General features: G+C 37.7%; 2 protein-coding genes across 4 annotated transcripts in view; one reads left to right on the forward strand and one right to left on the reverse strand.

Annotated features, from left to right (window-relative positions):
• Positions 1 to 34: 34 nt before the first annotated feature.
• vwa2 (von Willebrand factor A domain containing 2) lies at positions 35 to 17,119 on the forward strand. Its single transcript, XM_052571011.1, has 14 exons — positions 35 to 114; positions 3,474 to 3,528; positions 6,515 to 6,589; positions 7,344 to 7,477; positions 8,116 to 8,225; positions 9,897 to 10,091; positions 10,691 to 10,824; positions 10,911 to 11,040; positions 11,688 to 11,743; positions 11,836 to 11,943; positions 13,279 to 13,857; positions 14,787 to 15,338; positions 15,435 to 15,557; positions 16,420 to 17,119. Exons 2-14 carry the CDS (start codon positions 3,483 to 3,485, stop codon positions 16,557 to 16,559), a joined length of 2,382 nt encoding a protein of 793 aa, XP_052426971.1. The 5' UTR covers positions 35 to 114; positions 3,474 to 3,482; the 3' UTR covers positions 16,560 to 17,119.
• afap1l2 (actin filament associated protein 1-like 2) overlaps positions 17,074 to 18,573 on the reverse strand; it is a 35,129-nt gene continuing 33,629 nt past the window's right edge. For all 3 annotated transcript variants that reach the window (XM_052571009.1, XM_052571008.1, XM_052571010.1), the window contains 3 exons: positions 18,391 to 18,573; positions 17,914 to 18,066; positions 17,074 to 17,713 (listed from right to left, as the gene is read on the reverse strand). The exon at positions 18,391 to 18,573 is cut by the window's right edge and continues 5 nt beyond it. In XM_052571009.1, coding sequence (XP_052426969.1) covers positions 17,687 to 17,713; positions 17,914 to 18,066; positions 18,391 to 18,573 — 363 coding nt within the window. In that variant the 3' untranslated portion in view covers positions 17,074 to 17,686. The remainder of the gene's footprint in view (positions 17,714 to 17,913; positions 18,067 to 18,390) is intronic.

Genomic DNA, 18,573 nt, shown 5'->3' on the forward strand with positions numbered 1-18,573 from the left:
TCAGTACGGAAGTAGTAGAGCAGAGCTCCCTCTACTGTTCACTACTGAGTCACGGTCACAACACTCGAGAGGAGACTGACACTTCAGAACCTGCGGCGAGAACAGGACGGTGAGGTGAGACATTTACTCATGAACTATTTCGTCTTGCGTCCAACTTGATATTTAATTGTTTAAAGATTTCTATGAGCTAAAGTTTGTCGTTATTCCGAAACTTAAATCGCAAAATGGTCTGTGCAGCGGCGCAGGAAATCTAACCCTAATTAAAAAATGTCTCGCGCATTATTACTGTGCTGGTTTAGGTCAAACGCTTTTAAGTTTTAATAATTTTAATTAGTGCTTGAAGTTAACATAGCGAAAACCGCTTAAAAACTTGTTGAAAAATATTTAGTCGTGTTGCTTGGAAACGAAATTGGGCGACAATCGGATTAATGAACTGTTTAATGTAAAGATTTGTTGTAGAATTGGTTAAATAGGTCTACGTCAGAATCAGTCTGTTCTTAAGTCAGAATACTAAACGAAAAGAAAATATTTTATTAGACTAAATATTGGTGTAATAGACTAACTTCTGCATGGAAAAAGTGATATGCAAATTGTATCTAGTTACGCTTAATATTAAGCTAAGATATTAAAAGATTAGATATTCGAGGATATGCAAACACACCAATCTACAATGCTATTTTCTGTAGTGGCTAGTCTGGCTACAAGCGTGACGTCACTGCACAGGTGAGTCGTTCCCTTGATGCATTAATGCCAATGATGCTTCTAGCTTAAGCAGCAAATGCATTGAAACAATTTCTTATACTATAGACTACGATTCTAAATATATAAAAATTGTTTTCTCACCAATAAAGTGGGAGGAGGGGCTATACAAATTAGTTTTAATAAGTGAGCCTTAGATAGAGTATCTCAAAAGGAGCCTTCCATCCTCAGATTCTTTTCATTTACTGTCACTCCTGTGACATTAACAAACATTGCCTTTTAAGCTCTGCCATATCAGATAAATATATTTAGCATATTTTAAAATATCATACAATGGTAATTTGTTATTTAAATTATATTAAATAGTTTTCATTGGATTTCGGGAAGACATGAAAAGGAGTGAGGAGAGATTGTGGAAGACGAGGATGATTGTAGGGGGTCCCTAGCATCTAAAAATATATATATATTCTTTTGCTTAAAATGTATATATTCTTTAGCTTAGGAGTTGTTTAATAGATAAAGTAGGAAATAATGAATCGTGAAAGCTTAGAACAGTGAGGAATGTATGAACTTGGGAATAAAGAAGAATTAGGAGAGCAAAGCCAGTGATCTTACTGGGTTCCTCTGGCTCTAGACGGCTCCACTTGTTACACAGACCGAGACGGGTTGTTAGTCAAGGTTATCGTATGGCAGGTTTGTGAGGTGCTCTAAGAGTCCAGATGATTATCAGCCTCAAAGAAGGTTCTTTTAAATGGCACCTGAACAAGTGCTGTCTGCTTCCTGCTGTTCATTCACAGGCAGGAAATGCCTCTTATCAGGCTGAGATTTTATCAGATTCCCTTTCGACAATTGTAGTCCAACTTTCTCAAGGCTCATAAAGAGTCCTGTGTGGCTAAACGGTCCAAAAGTCTTTCTCTCAGTTTGATCGATTTGATTCTTTACAGAACAGATTCTGTCTTTAAGCATGTCAGGTGGCATTCCTAAAGTTTCCTCTCTTGAGTGGTGCTCTGTGGGTATCTTTAGAAGTCCAACCGTGAGTGAGACGATCAAAGAGTGACTTCACGGGTCAGAATTGCCTCAATACTCACTTCATTTCATTCCAAAACTGATAACCACTTTGCCTTTACAACTGCTCTTAACACCTGGAACCCGACCAATCAGATACAACTGTGCAGACATAACACACACACACACACACATTTTGCTTGTCTCTCAAACACATTTAAAGAAAAGGTTCCACTGAATGCACACAAACATGACTAGAATTATACTGTTATCTACTTATAGATAGTTTAGACTACATTCAGGAAGGTTAGTAAACTTGAAAAAGCCATGTGTGTTAGAAGGTGTCTTTAAGTTGCTTTATGGATGTCTATGATTCCTTTGATTTCTGTAAAACTTATACTCAACAGGTACAGAAGTCCAGGGCTTGATACGATTTTTAAAAATGTTTTTGAAAGAAGCCTCTTATCCTCACCAAGGCTTCATTATTGCATTAAAAAAAAACTTTAAAATTATTTTTTTATTTTTATTTCAGTATATTTTAAAATGTGATTCATTCCTGCGATGGCAAAGCTGAATTTTCCGTGGCTTTTCCTCCAGTCTTCAGTGTCGCATGATACTTCAGAAATCATTTTAATATGCCGATTCGCTGCTCAAGAAACATTTATTATTATCAATGTTTAAAAAAGTTGTGCATTTATTTGAAATAAAAATCTTGTAGTTTTAGAAATGTCATTATCATTTTGATCTATTTAATGCATCCTTGCTAATTAAACATTTTAAATTAGTTCTTTCAAAAAAGAATTACTGACCACAAACATTTGAACTTGTCATCATGTGGCTAATGAATAATTAATTTGAAAATAAGTAGATAATTCTGGTAGTATAAACATGAACCAGTTCTGATTTTTTTAACAGTGTGGTTTTGGATGGTTGTCGGTTTGACTTTGATTCCAGAGCAGAACAAGTAGGCGTTGAGATTGAATCCAGTGACCCATAGCGGTGAATAATTCACCTGTCTGGTGCCTCCAGTTGGCATTTGTCAACATGTTTAATTTAATAATAAAGTTTGGCTCTTAAAGATATGAACTTTAACCTAAGGAGGATTTTGTGACTGCAGGGAGACTTAATCCGAGATGAACAGTATCATGCTGTTTTCTCCACAAATCACAGCTCTCCCTACACTTTTCTCAAAACATAGACGGGTAAATGATTAGTCTGATATGACGACAGTTTGACTGGCTTAGACTTGAGCTTGCCTGCTATCAGGCGAAACAATGTTTGGGGCCCTGTAATGTCTACTCATTAGGCTCAGTGGAGAGGCCACCCATAAAGAGTTTGTCATGAGTTCTTGTGTTGTAGTGATGGCTTTGACTTCTGTCAGTCATTTTATAGCGTGCAAGGGTGCAGACTTCATAGCCAACAGCTACCGGAGTCCCTCAGCCATTAGTTGCTTGTGTTTGATCTCCAAATAGCCAGCAGACTGGCTCTTTCCCATCCCAAGTCCCATGCTTGTCTGACCAGTGCTCCAGAGGGTCTTTAAAAATTGCTGCCCCACTAACCTCAAGCCCACCAACTCCAATTGAAATTCCAAGAAATATTTCTCTCCCCAAATTTGTTTTCCCTGATAGTCTCACTCACAGCTGCTTTTCTCTTTGTTAGCATTCTCAAGCCTTTTTTGGTACACTTGCTCAGTAGTTGGCCTCTTCAAAGACTTCCTGCAAGACTCTTTTCCTCAGTTTTAATTGATTCTTGTTTTGTTCACATTTCAGGGTTTAAAAATGTCCTCTAAAAGCTGGCTGCATCTTATGCTGCTGTTTGGTCAAGGTAAGAAGAGGTGTCTTGGCATTCTGTAACACAAAATTGTATTTCATTTTATTTTATTTTAATTTAATCTTTGCAACGTGCAGAAAGTGAATATCTTTCTTAATTTTTAATTGTGAAATTCTACTTTAGAAATGTTTCATGCTTAGTGACTTGAGATATATGTAAGAATATAGGAAATACAGTGGTCTGTCATGAAGGCCGATAGGTTTAAAGTGCATTATTATTCACATGATGCAATTTGAGTGATTACTTTCACATCAGCAGCCTCGCTGCTTAAAGGTGCTGTATGTAGGATTGACTCTGAGTGGTTAAACTAGGTATTGCAATCCAAATTCAAAATATTGGAGAGGGGTTTTTTTTCACCCGGCCCCTCGTCCTCCGACTTGACGCACACACAGATTGCCAGTTTGACGACACCAACAGGAACGAGTGCACTTGATGATGAATGAAAGAAATACACGTTGTTTTCCACCAAGTGACAACATGGGGTTCCGAAATAAAATTGGGGAAACTGGCAGTGGGCGGGTTTTCACATACCAAAACAGGAACGCACATTTTCAAGGGAAAATAACTGACTTTAGCATCATTTTTCAGATTAATATGTTAACTTAGCATGTTTCTTAAATATCAGTTAAAACATTTATGCTTTAGTAGAGTCAAAAACTTACATACAGCACCTTTAACATTCAAATACTCCACTAGTGCTTGCTGTAGCAGTTGCAGTGTGCTTCTTAAACCCTCCACCTCCCCCAGCTCCACCTATATAGATCTGCTATTGAGTAACTGAATCTGTTATATATGGGGCTAATTTCATGTACTGTATGAGCAGCAGCAGTATTTCTGACATGCTAACAGAAGCATGTCTGTGGATATATTGGTTGCTTCGTAGCAGATCTTTTCTGCCATGACCAAAAACATTTACACTGCCATGTATATTTCCATGTTAAACACTTTTGTGTTGTCATGACCGAAATGATTCATTATAGACCCTCAACTAGGAAATTCAGCCTGATGTTTGTTACTCAACAAGTACTTTAACTTCAACAGCATTTGCCCTGTGAGGAATAGGTTTTATCAGACAAACTGATGCAAAGATGTTATAATATGGCTTTGTTTATAATAATTATTTTTACATTGTTATTATATTTTGTTGGCTGTCTTGCTGAGGCCTCAGCTAAACACTTCTGTGACTATATCTTTTGTTGGAGTGTTGAGTTTCTAAATTGAGATATCTACCCGTGCTGTCCTCAAGAATTTTCCCATTACATTCCTGGACACATGCCATAAATCTGAGGAGGGATTTAGTCCTGCAGTCCGCTTAAATTAAGCGATAAAATGTCTCCTGGTTCCACAGTGCAGCCTGTCAGATAGGATCACCGCAAGGTTTAAGGAGAGATTTACTGCGACCTAATACAAGGTGGCTTGTTCAGAGCTATACATCAGTGATGCTAGCCATCTATCATGTGAAAAAATCCTAGACATCCCCTTTCCAGAGTTATCAGTCCTTTTCTTTTTTCCTTTATTTTACGTTTACATTTTTCTTTCAATTTTTTCAAATGTTTTTCCTTCAGAAATAGTTCATGAAATATAATCATCATCTTTTTCTCTCTTTATTTCTTGTTTTCTGTAATTCTTGTGAGAATAGCAGTGACTCAGAATGATCTAGATCTGTATTCACCTCCACCCTTATTTGAATTAACCCATTAACATTATGTGGCCTTGTAATTTTTCCCTGAGACCCCCAACTCCTCATCCCCCCGTGGGGTCCTGCAGGTTTCTTAGGCCGAGGCCTGTTACCATGGCAAGGCACTGAGAGCGGCCCTCCTCAAGATGCCATGAGTGTTAGGAGACAATAGCACATGATTAAAGTATGTGATTCCCAAGCGCACTCCACTCTGCAGGAGCGTTACGCAGAGACTTCACTCTCGTCTCTGCCCTGGGCTGTTCACATGGCCTCTGCTTCTCAATCAGCGATTGTTTGCATGAGAGAGCACGCTCTGAACCCTGCTCAGTCGAGCGGCAAACACAGGCCAGGACGGCCTGACCGTGGTCTTTACGTCCAGTGGGCGTTGCTGGAATGCCAATCGTCCTGCATTAGTCCCCTCTGAAGGATGTTTAGTGAGTTTCATGCGGAGCTGTGTCTTAGGGCCAGAGGTCAGCTCAGTTATCTAGGAGTTGTGCTCAAAATGACTCATTTGTGTAAGCTGCTGTTGACTTTGACAGCGCCTGAGGGAGTACCTGGGTCAGAAAACACCAAAAACATGTCCAGCTCACCTTTCACCTGAAAATGGTTTTAGGACCATTCAGGTTTTTTTTGTGTTGTATTGTAATGCATTATTTTCATCACAATTGACCATCATTTTTATTTTTGTTATTATTATAATTTTTTTTTTATTAAGTGTGATTCTTACGGTTACAGTTAACTTTTTGAAAATATTAATAAATTAAGCATAAATAACCATAGGCAGTATAAGAACTATGATTATTATGTATAAATACTACTAATAATATATAATTTTACAGCAATTACAATTTTTTTATTTGTTCGTTTATTTATTTATTTGCCTCGAAAATACAAGGATTAAGGGAAGTGCTTAATGGTTTTTAAAACAACCTTAATGATCCTAAAAAAAAAAATTGTTAATATTTAGAAAAAAAAATGGTGTTTGCGCATTTCCAGTGAGAGAACCAAAATTTCATTGTACAGCTATGCATTGATAATAAAGCTATTCTATCCTATCCTATCCTATCCTATTCTAAATAAACGGTTTTTAATCTTTTTATATTTAAATGTGTCTATTTTTTCTTTTGATTTTGGATGAAATATGACTCATTCTTGTAGCTTATAAACTTTAGAAACTATTTTTAAAACCATTATTTAAATTATTTAAATTATATATATAATTTCAATTTCAGATTTTTTGGCAAGTTTTCTATCTACTAAGTACTATCTACAGTACTAATGACAGTATCTCTTTCTTTATAGTGTGCTCCATTTCCTGTGTGCAGGAAATGCAGACGGATCTTGAAACCATTATGAAGATAAATGCTGCTGGAGAAAGTGAGTATTGACCTTTTTTTTCTCAGTCAGAAAATCTAATCAAACATTTACAAAGCAGCTCTGTAGTCTGGATGGACAGCATTGAAAGTATTTCTAGAACAGAAGAATACATGTCTGTTTAAAGAACCACTGATCTACTCCCTGTGTGTTTCCGCATAAATGTGTGAGAGAGTAACCTGTGTTTACTTGTAAAGAGAGGCTTTAGTTTCATGTTGAACGTCTGAGGGTATGACTGCAGAGAGACCGAAAGCCTGTGAGAGATTGTGTGTTTCCTTACCTATAATTTAGGAACAAAATTGCCCCAGACGTTGCCTTCTAGAAATGATATTTAGTGTTACATAAAAACAATAGAAGTCTATGTTGTGTCCTCATAAGTGTGTGTGCTGTTACAGACAGCGGCATGCCGTCTCTGTCTAATCACCTTCTTTATGGCAGGCGGCGGGTTCTAACATGACAGCTACATGGATTATAATTTAGCCAGCTGACTAGCACAAACTTGCTATAATTTGTTTGTGAGTATTTATCTCTGCTAGAACATGCCACAGGCTACCTTTAAGCTGCTTATGTGTGTCAAATACAGGCCAGTGTTTATGTGAGCACGTTGCTGTTTTGCAGCACCATTGTGTTGTTCCATGTGCCATTGGGTTAATCAATCTGGACTTCCATAGACTGATACTATACATTAGTGACCATTCAGAAGCTAAAGATGGAGTTCAGATGGGTAAACTTTGTCTTTTCTCCTGTGTGTGGTCAGTGATGCAGTGCTCTGCAGCGGTGGATATTCTCTTTTTGATGGATAGCTCTTACAGCGTTGGAAAAGGAGGATTTGAACGGTCCCGCCACTATGTGTTGAAGCTGTGTGAGGCTCTCGATGTCAGCACAGACAAGGTCAGATCGAATAAACTCAGATTAAGAGAGGAGTTCTCCAAAATTGAAAAAAATCGCAATTTACTCACTCTTGTGTAGTTTTAATCCACTATGCTATAATTTTACTATGCAACTCTTGCTTTTTACAGTGATCACACTCAAAAACACCAAAAAAGCACTTATATAAAAAATTTTTATGGTACTTTTTTTTTTTACATAGTGTATTAGCATTGTTAGCATTGCCAAAACCCAATTGTTTTTGCATATGAATTAACAATAATAGTGAATAATGACTGTTTTTTTTTTTGGTATTTATTTTTACATTGTCGCAAATTTTATATATATATATATATATATATATATATATATAAATAAATTTTTTAAGTATTGTTTTGGAATATGATCCCTACCAACAATAGCACACAGGATAGCCTTAAAAACATTTGGTGCAGACAAAAATTTAACTGAGAAAAACAAATAAGTACAAAGAAATTGCAAGTAGAACATGAAATTTTGAAGTATTAAGACTGAAATGGTATGTTCTTGCAAAACACTGTATTCTTGTAAATTTTGTATGGCTTATCTTCCACTTCTGGTATCTTTATGTTCAGTCCTCTTCCTGTTTGTGTTGTTTAAACTGCATTCTCTGTTTTGGGCAGGTGAGAGTTGGCGTGATTCAGTTTGGTTCCACACCCAAGCTGGAAATAAGTCTAGACTCTTACAAGAGCAAAGAGGAGCTGAAGAAAAAGATGAAGAAAATCCACTATAGGTACAGAGATTAGTGTTATTGTGTGTCTTTTAGAAAAGCATTGAAAAATGTCTCACTCGATTTTATATCTTGGAGATTTTGGCAACACTGACATGTTTACATTACACTCTCAACATGTGTGTGCAAGCGTGTCTGAGTGTGCTGTGCCGTGATGGACGGTTTGATGAGGTTGAATTAATGGTTTTTGTGGTGAAGGGTGTGCAAGGATCTGTAATGACTAGTAGCTGAATTACACTGAACGCACAGCTGGCCCGAACCTCATCACCCAGTCAGGACATACCACATCTCCCTCGACAGGCTGTGAAATTACTGGTTCAGATTCCCACTGAAAACCTCACCACTTGTCTGTCTAGCAGAACAACTGTGAGTGAAGATGATGGAGAGAAGCCCAGCTGTGCACATGTCTGCATCTCAACTGGCAGTCAGTCAGTATCCCTGTAGGATATAGGAGATCATGTATTTCAGCACAGGATAAATGAGTATTGTCAGTAGATGACAATTTATTTGTTATTCACTAGCCACTCATGAAACTGTATTTTGTAGATGCATACCTTCGTAAAAAAATCTACAAATAAGCAAATATTAAGTTTATATGACCTTAATCTAATTTCTGCAATGAGAAAACTAACACATAATAATGCATAATATTTAAAATGTTATTGTATCAATTGTCTTTTACTTTTATGCTTATTCAAAAAACAACACAAAAGGTGAATTAAATCCGTAATCAGAATTGCTATTAAAATATTGTTAATATGTTAAAATAAATTGTATAATAATAAATATATCAATTTAAATAATATATAAATATATTTACTACAAATAAATTAATACATTTTATTGTAGTTGTAATTATTCTGGAAAATGATGCAAAATACCATTTCATGACTGTTTGTTTTTTTATATTTATATAATATTCTGTATAAAATATTTAGGGGAAATGCTTTTTATTTAGCATTTTTAACTACTGTCTACTACAGATGCTTTAATTACAAAATAATATTATCAGTGTAACAGTTTACAACAATTTCTGATCTCCTGTATAAAGGAATTCACATTCACAGTTCAGTGACACAGATTTGCTTGTTTGTTTAATTGGTGACCTTGAAATAGTGCAGGATCTTATAATATTATTTCCTTTTGCATCATTTTTCTTTGATTTCCATCTTCCACAAATCTTAAACCCAACAAATCCTTTATTACTGGCTTGATTTAAAGTCCCAGATTTCTGGACCCCCATTTTGTGTCAGACAAAAAACAAGTGTGGTTCTTTACATGTGATTTGCAGTTCCTAAACAAGTTTTTTAATCAACTGGCTAGCTACTGTAAGTGTTCATTCCAATTTATGTATCAAGTGAAAATTCATGAAGTTCAGAGAATGCATTAACACTGGAAAGAAGTCAGGCAGAGTTTGAATCAACCCAAAGAAGTGTATCTGAGAATGCTGTAATTGGTTTAGGTTTCATCATGAGAGGTGCATTAAGGACACGGTGCAGTGAAGGGAACTAAAGGCTTCTGTGTTATCCTAAGACTTCTGAGGGGCCACTGTAGTTAAATTAAGCCACTTACAATGATATGTGACAGTAGTTCATTTTCATATTCTAGGCTCTCAGTTGTACGTCTTAAAAATGCTTTATGTATAAAATAAGCCTGTCTCTTTCTCTCGCTCAGAGGTGGAAGCACACAGACAGGTCTGGCTCTGAAGTTCGTTCTGAGGAAGGGGTTTTCCGGCGGACACAATTCCACAGTGCCACGTGTCGTCATCCTCTTATCTGACGGAAAGTCCCAGGGGGCAGTGCAGCTGGCTGCCTCCGAGCTCAAGCAGTCTGGAGTGACTCTGTTTGCCGTGGGGATCCGTTACCCCAGGTAACACAAAACATGTACAGTCACATCAATAACCAAATGAAACCCTCACAAAATCTCTCAAGAACATGTCCGGGTCATATTCCAAAATATAAGATTTTTTTGTGACATTGTCATGAGGATTATGCATTTTCTCAACACACTGTTGGTTATCCTGCAGATAGCATGATTCCTGTGTTTTCTCTTTACTTTGAGGCTTTATGGCAGCTTCCCAACAGGTGCAGGAAGAAGAGGGAATAATAGTGGATAAACTCACCTTAGGGGCCGTATCTAACAGCTGGGAATGTATCAGTGTGTTCGGGTTCAGATGAATTGAGTTCTTGCAGCACCATATGCTATGACATCTCAAAATGTATCTGCAAAAATATACTGCACCATGGACTGGACTATAAATCTGGAAATGACTATGTGACTTTCACAAGTTTTCAAACGTTTGAGGAGCCTTTTTTCAACAATAATGTTTGAGCAGCAAATCATCACAGGAATAATTCCATATTTTTTAAATTGTAAAAAAAAATAAATAATAATAATAATGTTTGAACTGTAATGCTTTTCAAAATGCATATTAGCTGCTAAATCATGCCTTGTCTTTGTCTCCTAAGATGGGAAGAGCTCCATGAATTGGCGAGCAGCCCTTCGGACGCTCATGTGTTCTTCGCGGAGCACTTCAGTGACGCTGTAAACGGATTATTCACCACCCTCACCACCTCATCTGTCTGCACTGCCGTTCCTTCAGGTAAAACACTCACCTGTGACTCAATCAACAACACCATTTGAAGTTACGAACAGTAAGTAACGCTTCCTGTGCTGTGAAACCTGCAGGGTGTAAAGTGGAGTCTTACCCGTGTGTTCAAAAAACCCTGGAGACAGTCAAAGAGCTCCAGGGAAACTTCATTTGCTGGAAGGGGTCCAAGGGATCCTCAACATACACATCCCTCTGCCCTCATTACAGGTAAATGGAGCAAAACACAATGGTCTTGAGCTGCATTTGGACTAATTGAAGTCTGACTATACTACATATACTGACAAAATGCACATTCTGACTCCACTGCACACGAGGATGGATCATTAGTCCCAGAGATGCCTCAGGTCTGCGCTTATGTTTGTATAAGATCACTTTATGTTCTTGTTCTTTTGAAGTGTCCCAGGCTCATATGGAAGTTTCATGACCTTAAAGGAGATCATTAACAGAATCAAATGGCATGAAACTGGTTTCATGATGTTTTACAAAACATTTGATAATTTTTTTAAATAAATAAATAGTTTAATTATTATTATTAATTTTGAAGTTTCATGGCCTGAGGTAACATACACAAGAGATTATTAAGATTAAGATTTATTAACAGAAATATAATAGTGGTTTCACATTGTCTTTCAGAAACTTTGACTAACTAAAGGAATACAATTATTTTAACACGCTAATACACACACAAATAATGATATGAACAATAGTAACAGTTAATTATTATTGTTTAGGTATTATTATTAGTATTCGTAGAAGTATCATTATAGTTTTGAGGTTTCATGGCCTGAGAAAAAAAAAAAAAAAAAAAGTTCATTGACAGAAATGTGTGGATTAAACTGGTTTCTGCTTTACAGGTATAACAAAGTTTACAGGCAGAACCCTGTTGTGTGTCACAGAACTATATGTCCAGGTAAGATCTAACAATCGGAATATAGAATAATGAGTATTTAATTCCATAAACATTCAAATGTGATTAATAATAATGATCCCATCTCTCTTCAGACCCATGTGACTCTCACCCCTGTCAGAATGGTGGGACATGTATATCTGAGGGACTGGATATGCACCGCTGTGAGTGTCCCGCGGGCTACGGCAGTGACCCCAATTGTGGTGAGTTCACACTCATGTGCTTCTCCTTCCACACTCCTCAGCATCTAATGAGCTGTTCCAGTCTCACATTCACTGTGAGATGTGTGTGTGTTTTGTTTTGGTGGGTTTGGTTGGAGTGTATATTTGTGTATGGGTGGGAGTTGTCATAAACAGCCCGTGGTTTTATGTTACAGTGGGGGTCATATTTCGGGCTGGGTCATGGCTGACTGAAATACACCTCTGAGGTCTTATGTCCCGCAGATGAAAGGGACACTCTAATTATGAGCTAATACCACTCTGCAAATCTCCAAATGCCCTCAAAGTCAGAAACCTTGTAAACGTATTGCCTTATGGAGTGAAACGCAAACATGAAATTAATTAATGAAAAGAAGAAAAACAACAATTTGGTATGATATACTGTACATTGTACAATACTGCCAAAGCTACTAAAAAGACATTAAAAAAATATATAAATATTTTTAATTATTGTTTATGCAAAAAAATCAATACACACAACACAATCGGTGACAAAAAAAAAAAAAATTATCAATATTAATTTAAAAGTTATTACTCTTAATTTTAAGTTATTACAATGATTCTACTACTACTGATTATTATAAATATTCTCTTTATTATTGTTATTGTGTTACAAATTATGAAAACAAGTATTTTTAAAAAAGGTTATATAATGTTTTTTTGCATGGCATATCATCATAACATGGTCACCGTTGCACCATAAACTGACTATGAACTGTAGCAACCAATCACATTTTTTTTAATGTTCTATTCATGTTCAGTTTATAAATTTAGCAGTGATGATAGTAATAATAGTGCCACAACAGTCTCCGAAAACAATCATACAAAAAACTACCATAAAATTAGCAAAAAATGTGAGTAGTTTCTGGCCACGCAGGCAGACACACACACACACACTCAAGATGGGGAAGTTTCCTAAATTAGATTCAGAGATAGAAGCCATCATCAGTCTCTATGAATTCCATTGTAACACTGAAATAGAATCCTCCGGCCAAACCTCCTTCTGTCAGTCAGGGTGAATGACATCACAGGCCGGGGTTAGATCAGATGACCTCACTTACCCACAGAGTGAAAGATGGATCTTTTTGTTTGTTTATGGTGTTAGTAAATGCATTTTTGCATGTGTTAATGGATAGAGGAGCGTAGAGCCCATATGCCCTTCTCCTTTAACAATGTTATGTCTCACATGATCCTAACTAAACTCTTAAATAAACATGAGATAATGCAGAAGTGGTATGTCAAGCATGTTTCTTAGATCTGAGAATGGAATCCAAATGTATGTCAATCAGAGCGGCTTTTAACCACATCCTCTTTTTTCAGCTCCCATTCTTAGTTTTGACTGCACTGTAGATGTGCTCTTCCTGGTTGAGGGCTCCTCTGCACTTACCCTGGAAGGTTTCTTGCGCTTTAAGTCCTTCCTGAAGCGTTTCATGCAGGCTGTACTGAGTTCGGACGCACCTGTCAAGATGGGGTTGGCTCAGTATGGAAGTGACGTGAAGATAGAAGCCAAAATTGGGGAGCACAGAGACCCGGCAAAGCTGATCCAGGCTGTTGAGGGCATGCAGTATCGGGGTGGCCAGGCCAAGGCTGGAAACGCCCTTCACTACATCACACGCCATGGCTTTCAGAGTGCACCTGTGTTCGCTGATGTTCAGGACGACCTGCCGCGAGTGGTAGTGTTGCTCACGGGAACGCCGTCTGCGGACCCTGTGGTGGAGCCAGCGAAGTATGCAAGGGACAGGGAGATCTTCATCATCGGTGTAGCGCCAGACGGGATGAGGGCTGAAATAAACAACATCACAGCGAACCCACAGCGCACCATCACATACCAGTCACCTGACAGATTGAGCGCAAAGATCCCAGAGCTAAGAGCCAAAATTTGCAGTGTGGACAACCAGGGTAAAGATCTAAACACTTTGACCACTGTTAAGTCCTCAAAAATGCTTATCTGAGATTGTTGTTCCTCAAGGAATAGAAAGTTCACCCAGAGTTATAGTCACTCTGTCTAGAATTTCTTTCTTCAGTGAAAAAACTAAATAATCAAATGTTTAGCAGAATGTACACGCTTTTCCATCCAATTTAAGTGAATAGTGATCCAATTTAAATGAAAAGTGTTAAAAAGGACAAAAAGCATCATAAATGTAGTTTGTACAATTAGTATTAATCTCATACTGAATTACTGACAAATAAATCTACATTAACAAAGAGTTACATGAAGATGAAAATGTGAAGCATTGCATAGAACATAACTCTCACAAAAACTGAGAAACAAAACTACCCCAATACACTAAATTTAGTGCTCTTAGAGAGTTTTTTTGTAGAAGACTAACCTAATGTTTTAAACAATTCAGTCATAATAAATCATGTCTGGGATTGACCTGGCTTAGACTGCCTGAATGTAAACTGTTGAGGAAATGCAAAGATTTTGTTATTGAGATTTTGTTCGCAGGGGAAAGTTACTAAGATGATAATGAAGAAAAGAAAAGGCAAAATATTTGCAATGGAATGCAAAGTTTTTGCAAGTGAACAGTTCACAAGTTTCTTGGGGAAACAAAACAACTTTTGTTGTTGGAATTGCATTGGAATATTTATTTGCCTCCCTTCTCAGACTTTTAAAAAATTATCATTATGTCCCTTTAGGATGCAAATTCTTACTTGAAGGCATGCATTTATCAAAATGTGTAAATAATGTTCTAAATATGCTCTTAGCATAATGCACTAAAATATGACGACGTATATTTAAAGTAGGGTTTGCCAAACTGATAACATTTTTCTTTTTAGTTTATGATTTTTAACTGTTATACTAAAGCTCTTTTTGTCTTCGCCAGGCTGTCTGGGTCAAGCTTTGGACCTTGTTTTTGTGTTGGATGCCTCCAGTGGTGTAGGAAAGGACAACTTTGTCCACCTTCAAGACTTTGTTCGGAGCACCTCAGTGCAGTTCGACATCAATCGAGATGTGGCTCAGGTGGGACTGGTGGTTTATGGGAGGCGGCCCATCACGGTCTTTGACCTGGACAAGTACGACTCGGGCTCTGCCGTTCTGAAGGCGGTGGGAGACGCTGCTTTTCTGGGTGGGAAGGCCTCTACAGGTTCAGCCCTGCTCCATGTGCTCTCCCAAAGCCTGACTGTGGGGAAAGGAGCACGGCCTGGAGTCAACAAAGCCGTGGTGGTGCTGACTGATGGGACGAGTGTGGAAGATGCAGCAGTGCCTGCCCAGAAGATCCGGGATAGCGGAGTGTCAGTGTTTGTGATCGGCATCGGGGACATACGGCAGGAGGTTCTCTTCCGCATCGCCGGCTCGGAGGATCACATGATCTCTGTACCTTCATATGATGACCTGAAATACTCTGAGGATGTGCTGGTACAGATGGTGTGTGCAGGTAATGAGACGAATGATATTCCTCTTTGAAAGCACTTTTCATCTCTGATGTATCTATATTCTTGCGTCGCTCTCTGTAATTGAATCCTCTTTCTAGACGTGAAGAAACCTGTTAACCTGTGCAATCCAAACCCCTGTATGAATGATGGCATCTGTGTGCTGCTCAACGGCAGCTACCGCTGCGATTGCAATGGTTGGAAGGGTCCGCACTGTGAAACACGTCAGTACCAATAACTACTAATTCGTTTTTGGACAATAGTGGGTAGTTGAAAAATATTTAGGAGTTTTCATTCAAGCGTTTGGCATTTTTAGGTTACTTTAGGTTACAGATGAGACAGTGCTCCAACACATAATGTGGTTGTACCACAAGTAAACAGAGTTCAGTCCCCATCCTGTCCCCTTTCTGTCTCTCACTTCGTTTCTTATCTAATCTAACTACTTTGCTTTCTAAATAAAAGCAAAGAAAAGGCAAAAATGTATAAATATTTAGCGAAATCTCACAATTTAGTGATTAATACTTTTGCTGCTCAAACGTGACTGTAAAGTTACAGTTTTGTTACAGATGAATTCTCTTTCATATAAATGCTGTTCTTTGGAACTTTATATTCATCAAATATAATAAATATTGAAATATAATTCAATATTTCATAATATTACTGTTTGAATGTAATTTTTATCAAATCAGTGCAGCTTTGCTGAGCATAATCCAAAACCCAATCCTTTACCAATTCAAAATGTAAATGTTACTTAATAAATTTTATTTGCATGCTTTATAAAATGCAAAACAAGTACTATGTTTCACCTAAGTTGTTTTAAGGTTAGATTGTTTTAGATATTTGTTTATAATAATACTGATTAAGAAACTGACTGATTGCAATGTAAATCCTGAATATTTTAAACCATCTTATGAACACGATGTAACACGGCTTCACACATCTGCTTATGTCAGGGCTCAATATGATTAGTTTATTTTTCTATGCCTGCCGGATGGGTCATAATTGTGGGGTTTTCAGAATGGACAGGGGGTTGGCAGGGTGTGTTTAAGGGTTTTGATTTATGTGTTTTGTGAACTTGTGTTTCAGGAAGCAGAGAGCAGCCATCCAGAGGAGATCTTCCTAAACCTGCAGGCCTGCGGCGCCGTCAGCACAAGGGTGAAAAAGAGCTGCTGCAACGCTATAAGCAGCACCGCAGGAGACATGCTTCCCCAGTTCAGCACCGATAAAGAGGAAAACACACACAGACAGAGGCACAGCTCAGCGATATGAGTTAGAAATCATTCTAAATTCACATGAACACACAGGTGACACTTCGAACGGGATGTGTATCTATTTCATGAATTCTGTAAATGCTATTATGAGGATTTTTATTTTATTTGTGGTCCATCTTAAGGGGTTTGATGCTGTTTGTATAGTTTATTCAGCAGTGAAAAAACCCTTTATGAACATATACTGTATTCTGTTGGAGATTTGGACCTGCTTGTCATATTGAAAACTCCTTGTTACAGAAAACCTCATGTTAGAGGCTTACGTTTTTGAGCATATTTATTTTGTTTTTAACTACAGTGGTATGTTCGTCTATTTTAAAGCTATTAAATGTATTATTTTTTATTTTTTTTACTTTGAGCCTAACTCAAATCCTTTATAGAGTTGTTTTGGTGCCACCTACTGGAGAAAATGCAAACTTCTTCCATTTCAAAGCAGGATGCCTTGTGCTCAACTACTGCTTTTGCATACGAATTGTTGTCAGTACAAACTTTTATTGGAATAAAAAGTGCATGTTTCAGCTAGCGTACAGTAACAAATCAAAAAACACTGAACGGATATGTAATATATATTCACATCTTGGTTACCAGCATACATGAACCAAGCTACAATGTACCAGATTTTGCCAAATAGCTGATCTACGAATATTTGAATCGAAATGTTCCAATCTAAAAATAGTGGTTCTCGAAGCTCGCCAAATAGTTTTTTGGTCTCTTCTCAAGCTTGTGAAACATCCATCAATTAATGTGCACACCACTGGAAGAGTTATATTATTTATTCCCTTCCTTTCTCTTACATAAAATCGACTTGAATAGATTTACAATCTATTGTCGTCCAGTGGCGTTATTTGGCAGGGAACAGAAAATATTGTATTGGATCAGCTGCCTGCATGTACCCAGTACCATCTCAGCCTCTGAATGCAGAGAAGCAGGGATGAGTGGAAGGTGATGTTTAGAGAGGCGGAGCCTGCAGGTCATTGGACACACCCTCTCTCTCTCTCTCCCTCCATGCTTGAAGCATTTGCCTTAGCAGTCCTTTGAGCTTTGGCTAAAAAGTTAATTTGTGCTGTCTGTTCCCCTTCCACTAGTTAGTTGGAGTAGTTTTTCTCCCACTCCTGCAAAGAGAGAATGACATAACACAGGAATATATTGTAAAAAATAAATAAATAAAAGACCATTAGAACTCTGCATAACCATATTCATATACCATTGTTATATATACAATACTGCCATCAGTGAATACAATTATTATTATTTTTTTTATCAAAACGCTAAGCTCTCTGTTAGGACTGTGGATGCATAAGCAGACTCTAACCTTGGCCTTCTGCAGAACGTTTCCTTTGCCGGATGCCATGATGGACAGGGGTCTGTTCTTCAGCGCTGTGGCGGAGTTGACAGGTGAATCTCCATTGTTGGCGGTGTTGGTGGGTGGATTTGGAGCAGGGCTGGATACAGGTGCCATCTTGGGCTAGAATACACAACAGTATAACCAGCTGGACTTCTGTCACTCAAAAAAAGTAGAACTATTATAAACAGTAGAATTTTGTTCTTAACTACTGAATATTTCCACCTCGTATGCTTATGTTAGATAAGCACCTCATTTGATTTAGCAACAGATTATATACTACTATTTAGAAGTTGGAGTCAGTAAATTTGCTTGGCTTTATTTGATCAAAAACACAACACAGTAAAAACAATAACATTGTGAAATATTATTACAATTCAAAAGAACGGTTTCTTTAAATTATGTATTATATATTTTACAATTCTTATTTGTTGTCGTCATACTAACCGTTGAAGTTTCCAGTAGACTGCTATCTACCGTGGTGCCCAGTGTAAAGGGCCCGGCTTCCACTTTTCTCAAATTCTCCTTCACCTCCATCAGGCTAAGCTCCACCTCCACTCGCCGACGCTCTGCCTCACGACACGTCTCCTCCATCTGCTTCAGACGAGCCTCCAGAGAGGCCTGCTGAGT

Source organism: Carassius gibelio, chromosome B12 (assembly GCF_023724105.1).
Source record: "Carassius gibelio isolate Cgi1373 ecotype wild population from Czech Republic chromosome B12, carGib1.2-hapl.c, whole genome shotgun sequence".
Taxonomy (NCBI): Eukaryota; Metazoa; Chordata; class Actinopteri; order Cypriniformes; family Cyprinidae; genus Carassius; species Carassius gibelio.